General features: G+C 38.4%; 1 protein-coding gene across 2 annotated transcripts in view; it reads right to left on the bottom strand.

The window, feature by feature from the left end:
* Positions 1-21520, bottom strand: part of ECT2 (epithelial cell transforming 2) — a 28534-nt gene extending 7014 nt beyond the window's left edge. For both annotated transcript variants that reach the window (XM_009645789.2, XM_035901192.1), the window contains exons 1-20: positions 21378-21520; positions 20206-20285; positions 18943-19125; positions 18296-18385; positions 17129-17236; positions 15877-15950; positions 15601-15731; positions 14488-14603; positions 14219-14281; positions 13615-13837; positions 11464-11600; positions 10662-10781; positions 8890-8958; positions 7804-7914; positions 6681-6777; positions 5880-5961; positions 4869-4947; positions 4563-4682; positions 3040-3178; positions 1291-1445 (exon numbers count right to left, since the gene is read on the bottom strand). In XM_009645789.2, coding sequence (XP_009644084.1) covers positions 1291-1445; positions 3040-3178; positions 4563-4682; positions 4869-4947; positions 5880-5961; positions 6681-6777; positions 7804-7914; positions 8890-8958; positions 10662-10781; positions 11464-11600; positions 13615-13837; positions 14219-14281; positions 14488-14603; positions 15601-15731; positions 15877-15950; positions 17129-17236; positions 18296-18385; positions 18943-19125; positions 20206-20285; positions 21378-21507 — 2307 coding nt within the window. In that variant the 5' untranslated portion in view covers positions 21508-21520. The remainder of the gene's footprint in view (positions 1-1290; positions 1446-3039; positions 3179-4562; positions 4683-4868; positions 4948-5879; positions 5962-6680; positions 6778-7803; positions 7915-8889; positions 8959-10661; positions 10782-11463; positions 11601-13614; positions 13838-14218; positions 14282-14487; positions 14604-15600; positions 15732-15876; positions 15951-17128; positions 17237-18295; positions 18386-18942; positions 19126-20205; positions 20286-21377) is intronic.
* Between the last annotated feature and the right edge of the window lie 213 nt (positions 21521-21733).

Below are 21733 nucleotides of genomic sequence, written 5' to 3'. Positions count from 1 at the left end.
GTTGGACTCTATCCTAAAGGTCTTTCCCAACCAAATGATTCTATGATGCTACAGAGTTCTTGAAAACCAGGGAAAAGGGTTAGCGTGCTTAAATTGAAGCTCAAGTTGATATTTAAATCAGCAGGAGAAAAGTATTGTATAGTTGGTACAAAGCAGTAGTTACAGAACCTGTAACTACTGGGATTCAGCATAGTAGGTTACAATTTGTCAGCATATGATTCTGAATGTCCTGGGGCAGGAGGGAACAATACATTTATTAGACAGTGATTTAATTTCTATTAAATACCCCAGCATTTTTCCATCCCTTTGTGTTATATGTAACACAAGAAACTGAAGATAGGCAACAGATTAAAATAAATTAACACTACTGAATCCATACTTTTCCTACTCAGTACCTAAAAAAGGAAGGAAAAGCACAAAGCTAAGTTTCTTGTTCTTAAGTCCCTAGATGACAAGCCAAACAAAATAAAGATGCTATTTCGATTACTTAACTACCTGTCCCAAAACAAGCATGTCTTTAAAAGTCACAGACAACCAAATATTTTACCATAAGAGAACAATGCAGAACATAAAACTTTTCTAGCTTAAACCCAAGTTGTTTCAGCTATAGGTACTGCACATATTTTCAGCACATTTAGATGACTGCTACGCATACTCTCTTAAATAATTAACACACTAGCTGAAAGTCTCTTGCCCTAATTGGAGAGGATCTACTCTTCAAATTAGTAACTTTCTGTCTGTGGAAAGACCACACATTGAACTTTTAAAAACGTGAGGAGGCCAATGCCTTCTTTGCTTCAGCTTTCTTTATTTCCTTGTTCTAAGGTTGTAGGCTTCTGTCTATAGAAGGAAGATGCTTCATGTCTCTTACGCTACGGCACCTATGTAGATAAGGTGTAGAACAAAGAATTCAACTTAACACAGAGTTAAACCAAAACACATGATTCATAATGCTGGGATTGTAAATTGAAACACAGCTGTGAAAGAAGCAAGCTGAAGACATTTCTGTTTAGATCTGCAGTGCAGAGTTTAAGTTATTTATAATTAATTTGTGATGGGGGAAGGGAATGATTCTGGAGTTTTAAGTACTTATTAGCGTCTGTAGAAGCTAACTTCCAGGCTGTTTCCCTTTCCACTTTTTAACCACTCGCTTGCAGACATGCTAGCACAAATGTTTTCTGCTCTACTTCACCTCAAGCACATCCACTACTAACAAGTTCTTTAGCTTCATATGCTTCAGGCCAAAAAGAGAAATATTCCCTATCAGCAACATGGATCCAGAGTACTTACTGCATCTGCTTTACAAATCGTGTTAGCCACATGCCGACACAACATCTTCAACCAATCTTCTTTAGGAGGTTCTTCAGTTGTCATCTGGAAACTGAGTAGCTTGTTGTTGAGTTCTGTAGGTGGCCGCACAACTAAGGCAAACGCTTTATGGCAATCTACAGTTTATAAAAAAAAAAAAAGAGGCAAGGAGTTAAGACAAGAAATAATCGTTTTTTATATAATTTGGGGGGAACCTTCAGAAGGGTTAACCCTCCATCTTGCCAGGAGCTAGAGTTAAAGACAATATGATTTGGTGCAAGGATTTTATCTTTATTTACAGGATAGCTGTTGTATCATTTGCAAGAGCACTGAGTTCTGTCTGCATGCTTCATCAAGAGGCTGCAATCAGCTGTTCATGCAACAGTTGTTTATTCACCAAATCATCTGCACACTATAGTCTGCAGACTAGGCAGTCTTTATGGGATATAGCATTAAATATAAATTTCATTTTCTAACTCCTGAAACATTGGACAGGTCTTTTTTTTTTTTTTACCAACAGAGAACAAGGAAATCAATATTTACCATATTTTGTAAAACAGGAAAAAGCAGCAGAGACATCAATACTATATATGACACATTAAAATAGTCAAGTTATAATGGTTTCGCTGTTTAAACTTGACAAACATTGCTCACTTGATAGCAAAAAATTAATCCATTGCTGATATTCCTTTAGAGCAGATGCAGCTGAAAAATGCTAAACACAGTTGGGAGAGAAAGAAAGAAAAAGCTACCCATCACCAATTCAGAAAAGCAGCACTGGAAAAGCAGTCCTATAAGAGAGCGTATAGAGGCGAGAGTGGCTGACCTCTCCCAAGATTTGCATACTAAAGTTCTTAGCAAATATTAAATGCTATGCTTACAAGTGGCTCCCATTGCCCAGGTCCCAAAGTAAACTTAAGTGTTGCACAGTAATTTAAAAAGAATTCTTGAGAGAAACCCTAAAGCACCTTTTAAAAATGCAGGTAGGCAGCACCTTTTAAAAATGCAGGTAGGCAGCACGTTTACTACCTACCCTCTTCACCATTTCTATTTTTTATTGGGTTTCTACATTCAGATGCTTCAGAGAACATAAACCAGAACAAGTATGACATGCATACCATCACCTACAGCAAAATATGAAATCTGTCTTTCTAGGGTATAGATCTGAAAACCAGACTGACTAGACTTCTTTAGAAGTCACTATCAAGGCTGGAACAGTATTGTAGCATGGAGTTCTGCTGCTGTAGCAATGCAGCCACAGAAATTAAGTCATCTAAATCTCTCTCGAGATGCTAAAGTACCCCTCCTCCTGAGTATCATCACCACCAGTTAAATGAAGACTTGGCAACAGCAACAGCACTTGTCTCTGGTCAGCCTAATGCTCCGGACTGAAAGCTTGGTTTTTTGGTTTTGTTTTGTAAATCCCGAGCTGTCAAGTGTACTCCTCTGTTTAACTCACATTGCCATTTGGTTGGCTTATGCTAATGTCATCTAGTAGTTCTGCCAAATTCAGTATCCTGCAGCAATTCTTGAAAAGCCAAAAGGTGTCAGTGCATGGAATTCTCAAACTCATACAGAGCTTCAAGCAGAAGCTCATACTAAAATCACATACCTAACATCGCACAACATCAAATATACCTTAGCATTCTATCCCACAACAGCAGACCTTCACCCTTTAAACTCTGAACCACAGCTGTCGTTAGCCAACACAGCACTTCAAAGCATACAGACCTTCTGTCTCCCTGATGTCTAGGACTTTCTTGATCTGGGAGAGAGGCATGAGGACAACGTGTTTGAGAGATGCAGGAGGCCTTGTGTGGCCATGCGGACTCTTGAAAGCACCAATAACTTTATGCCGTTTCCTTGCAATCTGCAGTTAAATAGAAGACAGATTACAGTTAGAAAGTCTATTGCCATTGTTTTGTTTCTTTTCTATTCTTTTAACTTTTAGTATACAGGCAGGCACAGAAAGCCTTGCTACAGAAAAATACTCTAAGGAGTATTTTACTTTATTTACTCTACCACATAAATCTTTAAGGAACTCACTCATCTCACTTATTCACTGTCTACAGTTCAAGTGGCTCAGCAATACTTGTTATTTAGCATCAATACACTCGCCTCAAAAATAAAATCAGTTTAAAAAAAAATATCAAGAGGGGAAGTGATTTTGCATTACAGACCTCAATTCTACCCTGCATAACAAGCAAGGGCCCTTTGAAACCTACCACAAGGTAGCCCAGATTTAAACTGTATGCATGAACCAGCTTAGGTTATGGTGTGCTTTGTCCTAGAAACATCACTTGTGTTGCTTGTGCATGCAGCCAGAGTGGGGTTTGCAGCAGAGGTTGGTCAGTCAGCTTTTACTTTACATAAAAAACATGTAAGACACCTATGTGCTAAAGGTAGGAATCTTCAGTTGCTTCCATCTTGTACAAGAGATAAACCAAGAAGCTTTATTAAAAGTGTTTTCATTTTCCTTTTATTTTCCTTTCCTTCCTTTACAAGGAGTGATGAAGCTGAGTCAACTTGTCTCCCAGGAAGAGTTCATCACTAGCCACAGCAATGGGCTTTTGTCTCTACATGCTACTTCAAACAACACTAGTTTTGGATTATTTTAGAGTTGGTCTTTTGTGAAGACCATGCTCTTTACTGCTGTAGACAGTAACAAGTGCTTTCATAAAGTGTCCTTTGCAATTTCAGTTTCTCCACCTAAGTCTTCAAAACCCAGTTGGATTACTTTCCCTTCCTAGTTCTTCCTAACATACTGTTAGCCTAGCATTTAATATGTGATTTTTTTATTATTTTTTTTTTTGCTATTTTTTTGTAGCCTAAGCACAGGCAGACTTACCCCAGAGGCCCACTATTTACTCACATTCAATATGACTAAACTTTAAAAGGACAAACATCCTGCTGAGCCAAGGACTCCAGCATTTTTTCATCCACTGGTACTACTCAAAGTGCTACGCGGATAAATGTTTATTTCTTAACATATTAAGCCGGTTTTAAATTTTTGATCTGACTGCAAGACATTAAAGCCTACGTTAACACCTCTCAACCATCCAGAACTGACTAGCTACTTGCGTTGGCTTATATAATAGCTAATGGAAAGGCAACATCAGCATGCGTTGAGCTATCAGCTTCCTGCGACTTAGAATTCTGCTTCAAAGTTTTTAAATTTTACTTGTTTATATTCATACATAGTGTCAAGCCTTTTATAATTCAATTGATGAGATGTACTTATACAGTCATCTTACCTCTAGGCAATCATTGAACAGAAAGAAGGTGACCTGTTCTCCCCTATCGCAGAGGTCGTCACCAAGTGCTACGGTTTCCAAACGCTGAACTAAGCTTCGGTGAGAGGACAAAAGATTGGCCTAAGTGATAGAAGCAAAAAGCTCATTAAGCATTTAGTTCAAGGGCTGGATTACTGCTTGCTTACAACTTAACACTGGAAATCTATTTAAACCAGCGTCATTTCATTTTAACCTCACATAGTTTCGCAAAAGGAGCAAACCAGTACGGTCATTTTACAGGTTTGCAGTTTCAGAGAAGTTACTTACTGGACATCCGTCAACTTCATAGACAACGTCAAAGAACTGCCTTTGTGCCTCTGTTTTTCTTTTGTCTTCATTAATATGTCTGAAGGAAGCATATTATATTTATCTTCAGTATCAATCAACAGTAAATGAATGCACTGCATTTAAGACATGCAAAATAATGAAGCTAAACACTGAGATATAGTTTACACAGCAGCACTGGAAAATACAAAGTCAGCCACATTTGCTCACTGAAGTATCCAAATACCATATGCTAAGCACATAGGAAACTTCAGACCTAGAACAATATTCTTGTTATGTTATCAGTAGCTGACACACAATTCAGTTAACATACAATTCCCCTCTCCTGCAACATTTTGAACTAGAGACCAACCCAGTGCAGTCCTTTATAGCCTGCATTTTATCCCCCCCAAGTCAGGGCTGCAGCTCACCAACAAGCTGATGCAAGAATAATTACAATTTCAAAGTTGTTAAAATCGGACAAACATTTACCCAATTAATACAGCAGGTCTCATTGCTGGAGACATATGCTACCCTTCAAAAGAGGTGAGACTTACAATCTAAACAGCTTCAGCTTTAAGCTAATTAACTCGTGGAATGGTGCCAAGACTAGCTAATACAGGACCAGAAGAGAAACTAATCTTCCACCAATAGCGAGTCCTTTCAATGGATACATGCATACAAGCAAGATTTAAGGACAACATACATCTCTTCCATTTTGGAGGGAATAGATAGAAATAAGAGTTGGAACAGAACAGAGGACTCAGGAGATTCAGCTTCATGCTGAGGCAGGGAGTCAGCAGAGGTGGGAGTGCGATGTACCAACGCCCTCAAGGGCTCTGGCACAGAATGCCACGGTGACAACAGTGGCCAAAAGAAGACAGAGGAATGCATGCAATTATGCACACTTGCATGGAGACTAAAGTTATGGCAACAACACACTAAGAGCAATTTAGAAGGAACAGAGAAATCTAAATGTGTAACGGTACGTTTCATAGAATGAGCATCACTTACGTCATCACTTCCTTTAATGACTCAATAGCTCTCTCTAGAGTTACTTTATCTGGGTTCTCTTCTGCTGTATGCTTCTTAATATCTACAATAAAAAAAAGAATACATATCACATTACAAGTTCTCGAAAAGAAATATGAAAATTTCAAGCTAAAACAGTAAGTCAGATAAGACAACCGAAGAAATTGCAGCTATCCTAGAGTCCAAACAGCCTTAATTAAGTCAGGAAGTAGGCTGAGCAGCAATTGTCCATGCATCTCATTAAGAAAAAAACACCTCTAATACAAAACCAAACCCTCGAACTACTCAAAAAAAAAAAATCAACAGGCCCACATGCTGGTTTTGTTGAAGTGCAGAGACAAGCATAGAAGTCTTTCTAACTGAAGCAAAGGGTGGTAGCATGGCTTTTTTATTGTTACTTTTAACAACATAATCATTATTACAGGAAGTGGCTGTTGCCAGGTGGAACACATGAAGCTGTAAGCCTTGTCAATACGAATTGCTCTCTAGTTTATGCTAGCTGCATTTGAAACTCAATTACATTTGTATTTGAAGAGAAAAATTGTTGTCAGAGCAAACTTTTCCTCTACCTGTATCCTTCAGACAAATATATGAACAAGTGAAATTTAGCCCAAAGTATGCTTTCTTCAGTCCTGCTGACTATCATTTAGCATGATTAGCACCCAGAATCAGGCTTGGTTTATGTGTGAAAAGCTGTTGCTAATTATGATAAAAAGCAGACACTATCTTGGTTTTAACACCTTCACAGACAAAGTAGTAAGAAAACCCACATGACTAGATTACCATTTAGTAGCAGAGCAACACTAGGCAGCCTTTGAACAGGACGGATAAGGAGTTCAGCTAGGCTTTGACGGCCACACTCAGGTTTAGCTTGGTTTATCTGGGGAAAAGAAAGGAGAGAAAGGAAAGAATTCTTACTTTTTTCCCCACACACACACCACAGAAATCACAAACTAGGAGAAAAATTGTCTTCCCTGAAACTAGTATTGCAGTAAAAGTTTGACAGTCATTTACCACAGATACCCAGGCGTTAAGAGATCACATTAAAAACACATTACGTTCAAATCTGCACAAGATTTATCACGTGATTTACGTTCTCAGAATGTCTAGCTTTATACTGTCGGTATTATCAAGCCCTCAGTCCTTGTTTCAGATGATAATGCAGAGTGGGACGGGATGACCTGTTCTCTTATTCTTTTCCCCATCTTTTAGGTATCAATACTCTGATATAATTCCCAGTACCTCAGAAAACACGAGCTGAAATCTGTCAGTTTGATTACTCCACTATTTGAGAGACACTTGTTGGATACAGAAGAGGAGTGCAAGCTACGCTGCACTATTAATCAACCATATACCTTTATCTGAAGAGCTCAAGAGTCTTAAGACTCATCTTCAGACAACTCTTTCTTTGAAGATCATCTTCCTGTTAGAACTCCACTGTTATGCTCCTATTCATTAGTCACAAGAATGTTGAGAGATTCTACCTCCCTGGAACTTCACAGCTGCCAAAAGCGAGTTAAAAGCTATTTCAGAAATACAAGTCTTTTAAACACAGGGAGGGGGACCAATAAAAAGCAGCAGCTCTAGTTCTCTTTACAGAAGAGAAGACGACATGTATTTGGGAGAAAATAACCAGAATGCACTTTTTCCAGCAACAATAGCACATAATCAAACTACCTTGTGAAAGCTCTATAACAGAGGAGGTATTTGGACCTCTTAGGAAAGAGTCTTACGAGGAGCTTGAGGGATTGAATTTCAAATCCTTTCTACTTCTGTCTCACCAAGAGATGGTCACATTCCTCCGAGCTTCCAAAATTCCACATTCTATCTATCTATTGCATGAAGTAGTTTACTTGGTAACGGTCTCCCCTGTTCTACTCAAAGACTCAGTTCTGCAGACACTTACCTTCAGGAAGGCATGAAACCTTGGCTTCTGTTTTTCACATCTAGTAATAGTCTCCTTGCTCATTTCGAAGAAATTCACAAATGGAGGGTATGTTTTCAACAAGTCTTTTGACTGAAAGAAACAACTGTTACAGCTCTGCTTTACATATTATGTAGCATTGTACATATGTTCATATGCCCTGAGCCATACAAAGCTGCTCAAAGGCACATTTCAATAAAGAATAATAAAAAATGTGTTGTAAACCCATGCGTGTTCACAGAACAAGTTAAGACATTTTTGCATGCCAGATGCCCAAGATTCAGCGCTGCTGATTAAATGCAGACTGCTCTCAGTAACATCAAGTACACATGTGACAATCTTAGAAGCTGCTAAGCAGCTCAAGTAGGAGGCAGATTCTCACCTAGAAAGATGCTTTTGGTGAGAGATTTGGAAGTTTCAGACAGGCATTTTCTCCAGTTACTGCAGTCACCTTTCAAAGACACTAAACCACCAGTAGCAATACCTTAGGCTGAAAACTTCTGAATGCCAAACACTATGTGCCTCAAAATAATCAGGTCAGCAAAAGCACAAGATACCTAGCAGGCTACTTAGGCTAAAAATGCATTGCAGTCCCAGACCTAGCTTTCCTGTTCTGCACATTCCGTGCCTGGGAAAACAAGGAGTCCTTATTCATTTACACATTTCAAGGAAGGAAGGGAGAACACAAGAAGTATATGTGGAAAGCTATTTTCCTAGTCATTTACTATTGACCAGAGGCAACACATAGCTAAGGTCACAGGAAGAGCCCCTTTTATCGTCTGAGTAAAAAGCATGTCTGTAGTGTTGCAAAAACATATATGTGGAGTTTTACCCCCTCACACAAGTGGACAGAAACATACACTTGAACTTGACACAGATTACCCACACAAAGTACATCATCCAACTCAACTGGAAAGTCTAAACAGAAAATCCAATGCTACAAGTCAGTGTTCTTTCTCACTCAGTAGTGCTTTGCTTGTGTTTGCTAGCTCCTACAAATGGATTATTTTGAGGCAAGATAATAGCTCATAACAGCTCTAATGCATAAAAGAAGAAACAGAAACTTACATATTTAAGAATGATATCACCAATACTTTTGCTTTCAGTCCAATTCATCATAAGATCTTCCAGGTCTTCCTAGAATACATGCAGGGATGGGGGGCAGAGAGGGGAGAAAATAAGATGAAAATGAACTGCATAAAGCTGTAAGGTGGGATCAGTGTTCTGCCAAACACGTATCATTAGCTGTGTTCCATGCTGACAAAACAGGCAGTACTAAAAGCTGTAAAATTTCACATTAAGCCCCTTCAGTCTACTGACAGCTGAAAGCAAGAGACCTCTGCCTCACTGAACTTATAGTTTTGAATCAGTGCAAGCAGAGCCTAGCAGTGTATCGGCGCTAACCAGCTCTGCAACAAGATGACACTGCTGTGTCCAACACTACAGCACACATCCCAAATGATTATTAAGAAGAGTATACACAGAAGACAGTGGAACCAATTCTAATTAAGAGTGCGCAACTAATATAGGACTCTTAAGTCCATAAAATAGGATTGAAATAGAACTGGCATAGATTTCCCTCACTTACTGCAGCAGGGTGTCAAGGAAAGTGAGACCAAGCTGTTAAGCCTGTATCAGATTGATAAGGATCAAGCTTATTCACTGTCAGCTAATAACACAAACAGGAGGGCACAGCTGAAGGTTCAGGATTCACCTTAAGTGAAGAGGGTTCACCATTAATATTGCTTTGTTTCTGCCACTTCTCTTACCTTTATTACACCAGAGATAAAGGAAAACACAACCACTACACCTAAGCAACTTTGTCTACACTGCATGCTGCAGGTGAATCCTGCTTGGCACCTGGACACGCTTGCTCTACTTTCACATCAGCGGGCATGTATCAATCCCTATCGTGATTAACTAGACTGGATCTCCACAGTTGGAAAAAAAAAAAAACCCAAAAACCGACAAAACACCAAACCACTGAGTTACAGGCATTTTGCAAGTCCCTCTATTTTAAAAGCCTACTGTGAAACGCAGGCAGGAACAGACAGATGCCACTATTTGAAGATCCTACGACTTCACATTTGAGGAAGACTTGCATCGTAGTCTGCTGAGACCCAGAGATGGCTTCAGAGAGTGCTTGCAATCCAGATCAAAATATAAAATAAAGCAAGCCTCAAGAAAACAACCTCATAGGGAATTCTAATCAGCTCTTACTAGGCCTCAGTACCAGGTCAACTGCTTGAGGTTGATGTGCAAGCCAGTTTTAGGAGCTGGTAGTTTCTGACAGTTGGTTCAAAGCCATTTAAGGAAAGATTAATTTTTCCTACTGAATGACAGTAGTCTCCTTATATGAACTTGTCTAAAGCCCAGGAAAACATCTATTTTTTGTTGTTGTTCTGTTAGTTTTTTGATTTTTTTTTTTTAAATTCCATAGCTTTAGCTATCCTTTCAAGAGTCCTTGCTTACTGCTTTAATAAAAACATAGAGGTTTTTTTTTCCTGTGAGAGTTAGACTATCATTTGATACCGCTGGCCCTTTTGACCAGTTTTGTATCAGTTACAGAGAATCTCCTACAGGAAGAGGTACTAAAAAGGGAAAAGGAGAAAGCAGCTCATGAATGGCAATATTGGTTACAGGCACAATACTCAGACTTCAGATATTTAGAAATAGGTGTTACTCTTAAAGCATACTTTGGATTTGCACATAATTCCACAGGTTGAACAGTAACAGCACCAGGATGAGTCTACACCTATCCAGCAGATACAACAAAGCACGCAGAAAAGATTCAAAGTCTGTATCAAAGCTTCCCCTGCAGGGGAGAAGCTGCAGCTTGCCTTGATTTTAGTATGCACATCAAGAATATCTGGAATGCTGCCAAATATGGTCTTAATCTCTTCCTGTGCCAGGATTGGGCCTCCAAGTTGTCCTTCCTTCTCCAACGGAACTTGAAATAACTGATGAATCAGACAAAAAAAAAGTTAATGCTCTCCCAACCACCACATATTGTGCTAGAAACAGTTATGAAAGCAACAGGGTTTTCCTTCCAGATCATACTTCCCTGCAGTCACAATCTTGAGATGCTCCATTTAGCAAGAGTGGGTTACGGAGGAGTGGTTTTAAGATACAAACAGTGAGTTCAATAACTCCCTTTCATCTACTTTTCTACTCGCACACCTCTTAGCTCATACTTTAAGTAGATAATCAGCTGCAATGCCAACAAACTTTCTAGAATTCAAGCTTTTCCTGTATGCTGTTTGCTATTCTGCTTTTCTTGGAATAATTAAAGAAAGCATTTTCCCTTGCCATCTCTATTCACGAATTTCTTAAAAATCTGAGCCATGAAGATCCTATTTTCCCAAAGCTTCTAAATTCCATACAAACTGCAATTCCACTGCAGATTCCAGATTAGAAATTGCATTTTCCAGCCTTTATTATTAACAGATACCAAGCATTCTAATGTCAGTAAAATTATATGTAATGTCAGTAAAATTATATGAGACTTTTTACACTGTCATCTTTTTATGAACTTTGATGCACTCGAGCCCTCAAAAGCCTGCAGATCACCAGCTGAAAGTAATCATCGATGTAAACACTAGATGCCTTATTATAATTGTACTTGCTTTAAGACCAGCTTACCTGAATGATTGTTGTTAGAATATCAACGTAGTTACTTTCTGTCTGATACAATTCCTTTGCCACCTGCCATCGCGCAGACTGCTTTAGCGGAAGAGGAGTTGAGTTTTTGGAAGGCCTTGCACAGGATTTCGGTGTTTCTGATGAAGAGATATTCCCAAAAGAAAATAAGAGCTTTATTACAAAAGAATCCCTAAAAAATCTCACCCTCAAAAAGATGAAAAAACATTCAGAATTTAAGGGAAGATAGCTTTTTTTTTTAAAGGCTATTCTGTAGGTTTTTCCATAGTTACCAGAGCTCTTTCTAGAAAACAGCTTTCTTTATTACAGCCTAATTATAGAACAACAGTAATATATTATTCCTCGCAATTAATCTGAAGCTACTAAGCCATTTATAGGCAGGTCAATGATTTAACCCTATTATGTTTAGTAGGAAGTGAGGATTAAGTGCTGAATATTATTTATACATACACTACATACAAAAGTACTTTTCTCCTTTTCACTTTATCATCAGCTGCCTACCATCCTTGCAGTAGGTATGTAGCTCAAAACCATTTATTAAAATCAGTCCTTGCATGCAACACATTTCACCCTATTGGGGTGGGGGGAGGGGTGGGGAGATACAAGAAAGTAATTTCTCTTAAAGCTAAAGAGAAGGTGGACCTGGAACAGTCCATTAGTTTTAAATCCTTGCTCATGTATTGGACCTTAGAGATCTGTACTGGCTCGTTCTGATGTCAAAGTTCGTGACTGTCACAGTTACTATGAAATAAGTACTTTCCCTGCTGATTTCACAGAATCACACAGAATGGCAAGAGTTGGAAGGGACCTCGGGAGATCACCCAGTCCAACCCTCCTCTAAAGCAGGCTCACCCAGAGCATGTTGCACAGGACATCATCCAGGCGGGTTTTGAATATCTCCAGAGAAGGAGACTCCACAGCACCCCTGGGCAGCCTGGGCCAGGGCTCGGGCACCCTCAAAGTCAAGAAGTTCTTCCACATATTCAAAATAGCATGTTTTCTGAAACTGCTGATGTTGGATTAGACAAAACTTCCATACCAGGCATTACAAGAGCACTACCATGATCCAAGAAAGAGCTGGTCTTTGGCAGTAAGCTGATCTTTCCTATATTCCTTCCAAACATTCATTTATAGGTTGTGCCTCACTGAGATTACTTATTTGACTTGTACACAGGGGCTTTTGAAAAGCAGTAATAACTCCAGATACCTCCTCTATATGATGGAACTGGGCTGGGGTTTTTTGGCTTTTTGTTTGTTTTGTTTTTTTTTAAAAAAACTCAGATTCTAGCTTTTGACTGATCCACAATTCTGCAGTTTCCTTTCTTCCACAAGAATCACGTGCAGAGATATGAAAAGTTCTTTGCCAATTAACCAATCAAAACCTGTTGCTGATTTATATCCTTGTCAAGTTTTAAGACATAACATTACTTGTGCCAGCAAACTGTCACCCCAGCAGAACTTTTCAGAGACCTAGGAGGAGTGGGCTTTGCAAGAATTTTCCCTTTAATTTTTAAAAAAAAAAAAAATCTTTGTCCTTCCTTCTCCAAGTATCCTTGGCTTTTAGATGATTTACTGTTGACTATGTTGCTTATTTGCTTCAGATTTTCAGCAGAGTATCTGAAGCATTTTTGGAGTAACACCGTTCTGTACTCCATATTTATCAACTCCATAATTTTTCTTGTTTTCTTTTGGGTATGAATATGCTTACTGCAATGACAAGAGGCAGCCTGGCCTCAGCCTGTGTCTGAACTCTTCACTCCAATTCTGCTCTCTGCTCACTTTAAAAAGGAGAAAGCCTGGAATATATAAGGAAGAAGTTCTTTACAATGAGGGTGGTGAAACCCTGGAACAGGTTGCCCAGAGAGGTGGTGGTGGCCCCATCCCTGGAAACATTCAAGGCCAGGCTGGACGGGGCTCTGAGCAGCCTGATCTGGTTAGCGGTGTCCCTGCTCCCTGCAGGGGGGTTGGACTAGATGACCTCTAGGGGTCCCTTCCAACCCCAAACATTCTATGATTCCATGATCCTATGAATTATTCAGGAGATCTGTAGCAAAACCCGTAAGACTTCCCTACCACTACCATGACGACTTGTATGCAGACAGCTCTTAAACGCCGCAAGTTTTTTAGCTCTACCTCCACTGGTAGTGCTTGACTCCGGAGTGTTAGAAATATCCAGCAAGGACCCAATAGAAAGCGAATGTTCAGCTGACGGGCGTTTCCGAGGAGGGAATGGGGACATGTCTGTTTCTCTGGTCAGCTGTGCAAGAGTTTCTTTCAAACGGCGTCTTTTACGATTGCTGTTTGGAGTATTCAGAGAAAGTAATGACACAGACTTCTTGAGGCCAGGACTCTCTGACTGTAGTAAGAGAAAGTTTAGTTTAGTGTTTTTATCCGTTGTGCCCAGCTCAAGTCAGTGCAGAGATTAAGTTAATTATCAAGATTAACTCACAATACAACTCCTCTTAGGAAGTCAAGGGAAAATGGGCAAAGCCCCCCTTTTTTGTTTTTTTTTAAACTGGAAACCACACTAATATTTTATTTGACTAAAAATAAGTTCAACCTTTGGGAAGCAGAAAAACTTTTTCCAATTACCACTGTATGTATAAAATTTATAATGGATTATCTGGAACTTAATGCTCCTTTAAAACATTTCATCTCTGGTCCCACACATACTATTGCACATGCTAATTTTATCACCAAATACATGCTGCACATTATGCGAGAGAGTTCAACGTACCTTCTCAAATAAATACATGGATTCTCCAGCTCTGGCATCCATTTGAATGCTTCCCCAGAACCACTAAAGAAAAAAAAAGAAAAACGCTTATTAAGAACACTTTACAGGGATTTACCCAAAGTTAAAAAATATTCAAAATAATATATATAATAGTAAGGCAGTTTGCATACTAAATGCAAACATGTGGCTTATTCTGACAAAAAAAAAAATGTACCACACATCCCGAGTATTACACAGCAATATTCTTTCAAGAATTTGTCAGCACTAACCTCTTGCTTTACAACATAAAGTTTTTTTAGAGGTTCAAATGGAAGATCTTTTACTGTACTTTCTTCAACCACTAAGTGTGTACACCTTTCATCACCAACTGGTAAATAACGTCCTCCTAGATAAAAAAAGGCAAATTAACAAGACTGAAGAATATTATTGTTAGAAATTGGCAGCTCACTTAATAGTTCTGTGGCACTTATCATTAATGAGAGAAGAGCCAAAGAGATGAACTCTTCAGTGAGCTGATCAGCTGTTGGGCTTACATAACACCTCAAATATTATCAGCAGCAGACAGCTTTTAGGAAGCAGCACGTAGCATGCAGGACTAAAGGAGACATTGAAAAGTCGGAGTACACAGAGTTTAGAGAGCATTTAAACCTGTCTGGCAATAAACGCAATATTCCTCTGGAAAGCTTTTCTTGTTTCTTGGAAGAGCAAGCCAGAAACACTCACCCTAAAGACATCCACAAGCTAGAACCTGTACATGTCACAATCTTATAAGAAGCTTTAGGTAAACAGGTTGGGGAGACAGGAAAAAAAAAAAGTAAACCCAGCCAACTTTCATCTCTTTTGAGAAAGCCTTGCTGTTAGTCTTGCTCCATTCCCATTTCTATAGTTCTGTTACATGCAATACAAGACTGGAGACTTGCAAGTTATCTGTTACATTGTCACTGTGATTATTAATATTGTATTACACTACCGAAAAATGGAACACTGCCAATCAAGTGATATGAATCAGCACTGGTAAAACAAAGTTGTAAACATTGTAGATGCTTTCTCCGAGTTATGTAAAGATGCATGCCACAAAACTGATTATGAAGATCAAAGCAGAATATACATATTATGTAGTAAGTTTTCCAGGATACCTTCAAGCATCCTATAATTACTTCTTTTTAAATTGTCTAGTTTCAATCAGCCTAGAAAGTTTGAAGTCTTCAACAGGTACCAGAACTTATGCATACATTGACATCTAAAAACAAATTTATAGCTTTCCAAGTTGAAGAACCTTCATTAATGCTTCAGGATTCACAATGCAGCATTTCAGCTTCAGTGAGGTATTTATCAGCTATAAACCCCATTCTTTCCACGAGTCAACTTCCATGAACAATAACCTTGCATTTCTGTCATTTCTTCCATGTTAGCTTTCTCATCATCAGAGAATCCAAGGAAACTCAACATGCAATCCTGGAAGGGAGGAACCTTGAACTGATTTCTAAAGTCATCATCAGCTGCACAGAAATCACTGGGGGGGAAAAGAAAAAAAAAAGAAAGAAAAAGATGCACTAAAAGGTCACTAAATCAGTGCTACATCACTACTTAAACAGAAGCTCACAACACTACAAGTAAACAGAATGCGAGGTTAAGGCTGAGGGAAAATAAACACCTACATTTCATTCCTTTTCTCCCAAGCCTTATAAATCCACTCAGCTTTCACAATAGGAGTACCAAGACTTACAGCAATCTGCAAAAGAGGAAAAGAACAAGTTGTACCAAGTAAGTATTTCCATTTCAGTCTTTCCCGTGCCAAGAAAAAATTGGAAACTTGCTTTTACTTTTCAAGACAGATACTGCAAAAAGCAAACATATCCCTTCAAGAATTATGTTCAACTAACTCCTGAGAGCTAGAATGTATTAATTCTTCAGCAACTAGGAGATCAGATCAATAGGCATTTTGCCACTCACACAAATGCACCATTTTGTTAGTCTGATACCCTTCTTCACTCACAAAACCAAATCTCTGTTCCAGGGGAATATGGGATCTTTTTCCTGCTTTTGGTACTTTGTATGAAGACAAACACCCCAGCCTGCTTTTACCAAAAAGAAAGCAACCATTCCAAAGGTAGCTTCCATAACTGCTTGGAAGAGATTGTAGTTTTCCTACTTCCTCCCTCTGAGTTGGCAGAAAGGAGTGTTTGAACAGCATTAGAAAGTAGGTCTCCTCTTCCAACTGGAAGATTAGAACAACAGACTGGGGAAAAAGCAACAGCCTACTACAAATTCAAACAAGGGAGAGTCAAGGGACATGGGCATTGCTAAGCCATATTCCATGGTACAAAAAAAAAAAAAAAATTATATATAAACTTGCATTTACTTGTCAACTGGACATGTGTCCTGAAGGATTCCCTTTTGGTTATGTCAGAAAAAACCCACCACATGTTTATACATAAAGGAAGATTTGAATGCTTAAACACAGGTTAAAAATAGTTTTTAAAAGATGCACAGAAATTGAGTGCTAAAGTTTTTTTGCAAGTTACCTTGAAGTTTATTGTTTGGACAGACAAAAAAAAAAGCAGGCATGTTGACATATAAACACTTGTTCATTGATGAACAGATGTTCATCAATGTCTTCCATGCTGATAATATCAGTACTTAAGTACCTAAGAAATATTTTGGTTCTTGTTACTTACTGGTCTATTTCAGAACCACTGCATTTAGGCAGTTTATATTATTTAGATCTCTAACAGGGACAAAAACATGTCAAAGCTCAACACCAGACAGAGATCAACTCAGGATTACAAGTCATTGCTGCTAGCACAGGGAAAAAACAGCAACTTACAAGCAAAAGTATAACTTACAGACCTAGTCTACAAAAGCCAAATTGTGAAAGTTTCCATGAAATACCAACTCAAGCTTACATACTCTGAATTTGTCTCCATGTGTTGAGTTAGCCACCAGATGGGTAACTTTTGAGCTAAAGTCCCTTCGAATAATTCCACCCATATGATGAACTAAGGTCACTAGCTTAACCTGAAAAATAAAGATGAAATAAGTTTTCAGTATATCTTTTGCAGCATATAGTGCAGGGTGAGAGCAGTGCAAAAACAGTTTACAAGCCAAGCTACAGGAGGTTACATTAAATGTCTAGGAATAGAAATGCTCCTGTTTGTTCTTAAAACAACTTGTTCACATCTACAGGAGAAGATATAGCTGATACATCAGAAGAACTATTAACTTTTTTTAAACATTTGATAGAGCCTTGCTGTGTAGCTTGAGGAAGAAGTACCCAAACCACCAGTACTCTCATGTTCATCATACATAATGCCTTCACCTTTTCACACACAATAGATTTGAGGCATTTTATCCTCATTGATTTAGTCAATTCCACCCAAAAGGTGTAACTGCCAGAATTTACATAAGACTACAATTTGTCTAATTTGAATCTAGCAGATCAAACCTAACTATCCCTAACACTGGGCAAAGGTTTTGGTTGGGTTTAGGGTTTTTTTTTTTTTCCAGATGAAGATGTGGAGCCATACGTTGTTGATTCCCAGGTATCCAATAGAGAAATTAGCTACCAACTGCACCAATGAAACAGAAAAGCAAAATGCTCGAGTTCCAAACCTAGATATGTCAAGACTAAAGTCCTGATAGCATGATAGCAAGATAGCATGGCAGCAAGATAACATGTCTGCAAATGCTCTGAACAGGACCTCAAAGCTTTACTTGACCACACTACTACCTGTACAAATAAGAGGATGCTGTTGGGTAAACATCATCTCATCTGAAGCTTAAGTCTACAAATCTTTAAGCCCTACTGAATTAGAGCTGTTTAATGTCATTCAACAAAAAAGTGACCAAAAATAGCATGGACAAAATTACTTTGACAAGGAAACAATTTTGTTCCCATCCTCAAATATCACTGCCTCTGGACTTGCAATAAAACAAAAAACCAAGCAATTCATTCCACCCATACACACTCTGGTCATGGTTAAACCCCATGGGTGATAGAGCAGAAGAGTATTTTGAAAATAAACTTAATACAGTTTTACCAGTCCAAAGAAAAAAAAAAAAAAAAAAAGGTCTTACTAATTCATCTTTCTTTCTGAATCCTGTAAAGCACAGTACCAAGTTCAACATACTTGCACAGTACAGTGGACGACAGGAGAAAGGTAAAGGCTGAAAATAAGAAGCAAGCTTATTAGTCAAGAGCATACTATTTCCATTAAAGTTTTAACATTATCTTTAACACAGTAGTTTTGTTCCCAGTATTAAAATGCACCAGACACCAGTCCAAGTCTGTGTATTGTTATACCTCAGCTCCAGAGCTGCCAGAGTTCTGATGAAGTAACTAGAGCATCCCAGAGTTCCACAGGAAGCACTCCACCCTTTTTAACTCCCCAAACCATCCCTTCTACGTGACAACCTTTGGAAGCAGAAAGCATCTGCTGGAGCATCGTTTGTATGCTGCCTTTCCTAATGGCACAATCCAACCAGTGGGTCAACAACTCCCACAACTGCTGCAGTAGCTGTAACCTTACTACTGTCTGCATATGCTTTCTCTCGCTACATGCGGTATTCTAACACCATATTAGAAACTTGCTTTTCTTAAAATTCTCTTGCTAAGAATACTTCAGATTGATTGGCAAAGCAAAACAGATTTTATTTTGAACTTTAAAATTTAGAACTCACTGTCCCAGAGCACTACTCAGCTGATTTCAACAGAAAGCACATACCTCTCCTCTTTGCGCACAGTGCAGTACTACCGGAGGTCCAATGACACGGCAATCTGCTTTGCAGAGGTTGTTAAAGATAGAATCTTGGAAGTCTGATACAACAAAGATAGTCTCAAATTCTGGGGAATCAGAATCTCCAAGCTCTTCTATTGTGTCTGTCTTTATGTAGGGCACTTTGATTTCCTTGATTTACGGGGATGAAAGGGAAAGCATTATTCAGGCAACATACTTACTAAACTAGCATCAAAATTCAACTGATTTTTTTTTTATTTTGGACCATCAGAAAAACATGACTCAGATTTCAACAGAGACAGACTCTTAGGATTTGTGAAAGCTGAATGAGATGCACTGTTCTCTAGCATAAGAATAGCTATGAACTGCACCTAAAAATATGTCTCAAAGCAATTCCTGCTTCTGAAGAATAAGAATTCTAGTTTCTTTAGTAGTTTGCTTATCAGTTAACATTATAATATAGCATTGGAAATATCTACAGATATATCTGCCAAACTCAGCTGTCAAAACAGCTTAAGGTACTGCTTGCAACAGCAAGCTCCATGCTGCATCAAATCTAAAGAACAGAAGTTAATTTTGTTCATTGCTTGGGTTTTTTTAAGGGCTTCAAAAATTTGGTCTGTTCCAATTTCAATCATTAGTTCCACATTTTAATTTTCTAGGGTTTTGACATCAAGAAACGTAGAACCACTTCTTACACTTAAGTTTAAATGCAGCTTTCAATTGAAAGAGAAGTCAATCAGTTATGAAGTCAGTTCATAGCAAAAACTTATGTGTTGACTGAACATAAGCATGCAGTTGAACGTCCCCATTGATATTTCTATCCCCCATTAGAAAACACCGCTAATTAAGAACCGCAGATATGACTTCCATATTTGAGAAAGTGTTTGTGAAAAAAATGCCAGTTTTGACGAGCTTTAAGTAACACCATCAGAAACATTAGCGTATAGTGTGACCATTATGCCCAATTAATATAAATTAAAGAGTGTGCACATTTCAGTTCCAGTGAAGTACAACATGCTGCATGCAATCACATGTGCTTAATTGCATGACATACCATATGGATAATACTTTTTATTAGTTTTTCTTCTGATTTACCAGGACTAGTTTCCTTTATCTTTATCACTGGTACTTCCATTATCTTAATGGTCTGTGGAAGAGGAGAACTTTAGTACAGAACTGGATTGCTTGCTAGAAGTCTAAAAGCATACCATCTCATTCCAACGGCTGTTTTATCTTAGACTCACATACCTCCAAGGCTTTCAGAAGCTCCTCATGTTTCCCTGCTTCCTGAACCAAAACCACTCTTGTCTCTATTTGAGGCATTTCTTCTGTTTATAGAGAAACAAGGATATTCGTATTTTAATAGAAAAATCCATGTTGAGTCAAAAAAAAAAAATATCAGTAATGTATAGAAGAATCCAGGCAGACTGCATGCTTTCAAGATACCTTGTTTTTCAGGAAGAAGCCTGAAAATAAATGTTAACTCAAGAAGCCTGTCCTGAAATTAAGGCATACCCAATTAACCATAGAGCCTAAACTTTCTAGTATATGGTGCAACAAAATCCTGCGATTCATGACCAGTTACCTTAGAGTCAAAGCAAGAACGTTCAAGAAGAGTCAAGCAAGGGTGAGGGGAAAAAATTAAAAAAAAAAAAAAATCAAAAAATAGAAGAGACAGGCAGGCAGCAAAATTATTGAGTATTAATGCTTCTAGCAGAATTAGACACCAACACTTTCTGAAAATAAACAGCTGGTATCTTTTCTAGTTCCTGTGTTCCTGGCTGACAGGGTCCATTACTTTCTAGTAACTAGTTGCTCAGTTTCACCAAGAAATATTGGAACTGAAGATATCTTGTTCTCTTTATCCATGTATTAATAAGCTTTCCAAGTATTCGGAGGAAGGGACAAGCATTGCCTTTATATCATCTGCACCAAAAGACTGCCACTGGATTTTGGCTACGGCATTGCAGGAAAACAAAAATACCCTTTTGGTTGGTTTTTTAATTTCAAGATTTGTTCCTGAATTATTTTCAAGGTCAAGACTACTGATCTCTCCAAGGACTACCTGTAATCCTACACAACAGAGCAGCTGTCTTTTCCAAACACAGATGTCAAAATATCACTTGGAATGATTTATTCCACAGAAGAGGTATCAAATGGAACTAACAGCTTTCTATACATTAGCCAGAAGACTTGTCTGATTTCATGGCTGTAACCCCAAATTTTTATAACAAGATGAGTTAAAAATTAAGACAGTCCCCTTGTTGGCAAAAGGATACAAACCAACACCCTCTTGGCTACCCTACATACAATTCTGTAGTTCAGCAAAGTACTTTTGGTTTTTCAAAGCTATCAAATACCTACAAAGTAATCAGTGATTATAAAAACATAGTAGTCTTAAAATAAGCTTCTCCCATTACCTTCAACATCCAAAACAGATCCAGGAAATACATTCTCTTTGGAGGTTTCTATAATTTTTGAATCAAGAACAGAAGAATCAGCCAAGAGGCTCCTCCCGGTTTCAGACACCAGCGTACTGTTGTCAGCCATGATTAGGTCTTGTTTCTTTCTTCAAGAGCTAGAAGACAGATGTGCTAAGCTAAGTTACAGTTGCAAAAAGCTCATTCATAAGAGTTCTACGACTAAGTCAGTCAGAAGTGACTTCTGACTGCTGAAAACAAAACACTGAGACTCTTAGTAAAAGCCCACTCACACAGATAGAGTAGTTCTCCAAGAGTATTTATTAGGAGTCGCACGACCGGTAGAAAGGACTGAC

The sequence above is a fragment of the Egretta garzetta genome, unplaced genomic scaffold (assembly GCF_000687185.1).
Source record: "Egretta garzetta isolate BGI_Z169 unplaced genomic scaffold, ASM68718v1 scaffold429, whole genome shotgun sequence".
Lineage (NCBI taxonomy): Eukaryota > Metazoa > Chordata > Aves > Pelecaniformes > Ardeidae > Egretta > Egretta garzetta.
The sequence above is the reverse complement of the archived record's forward strand: the minus strand, read 5'-3'. Positions and strand labels throughout refer to the sequence as shown.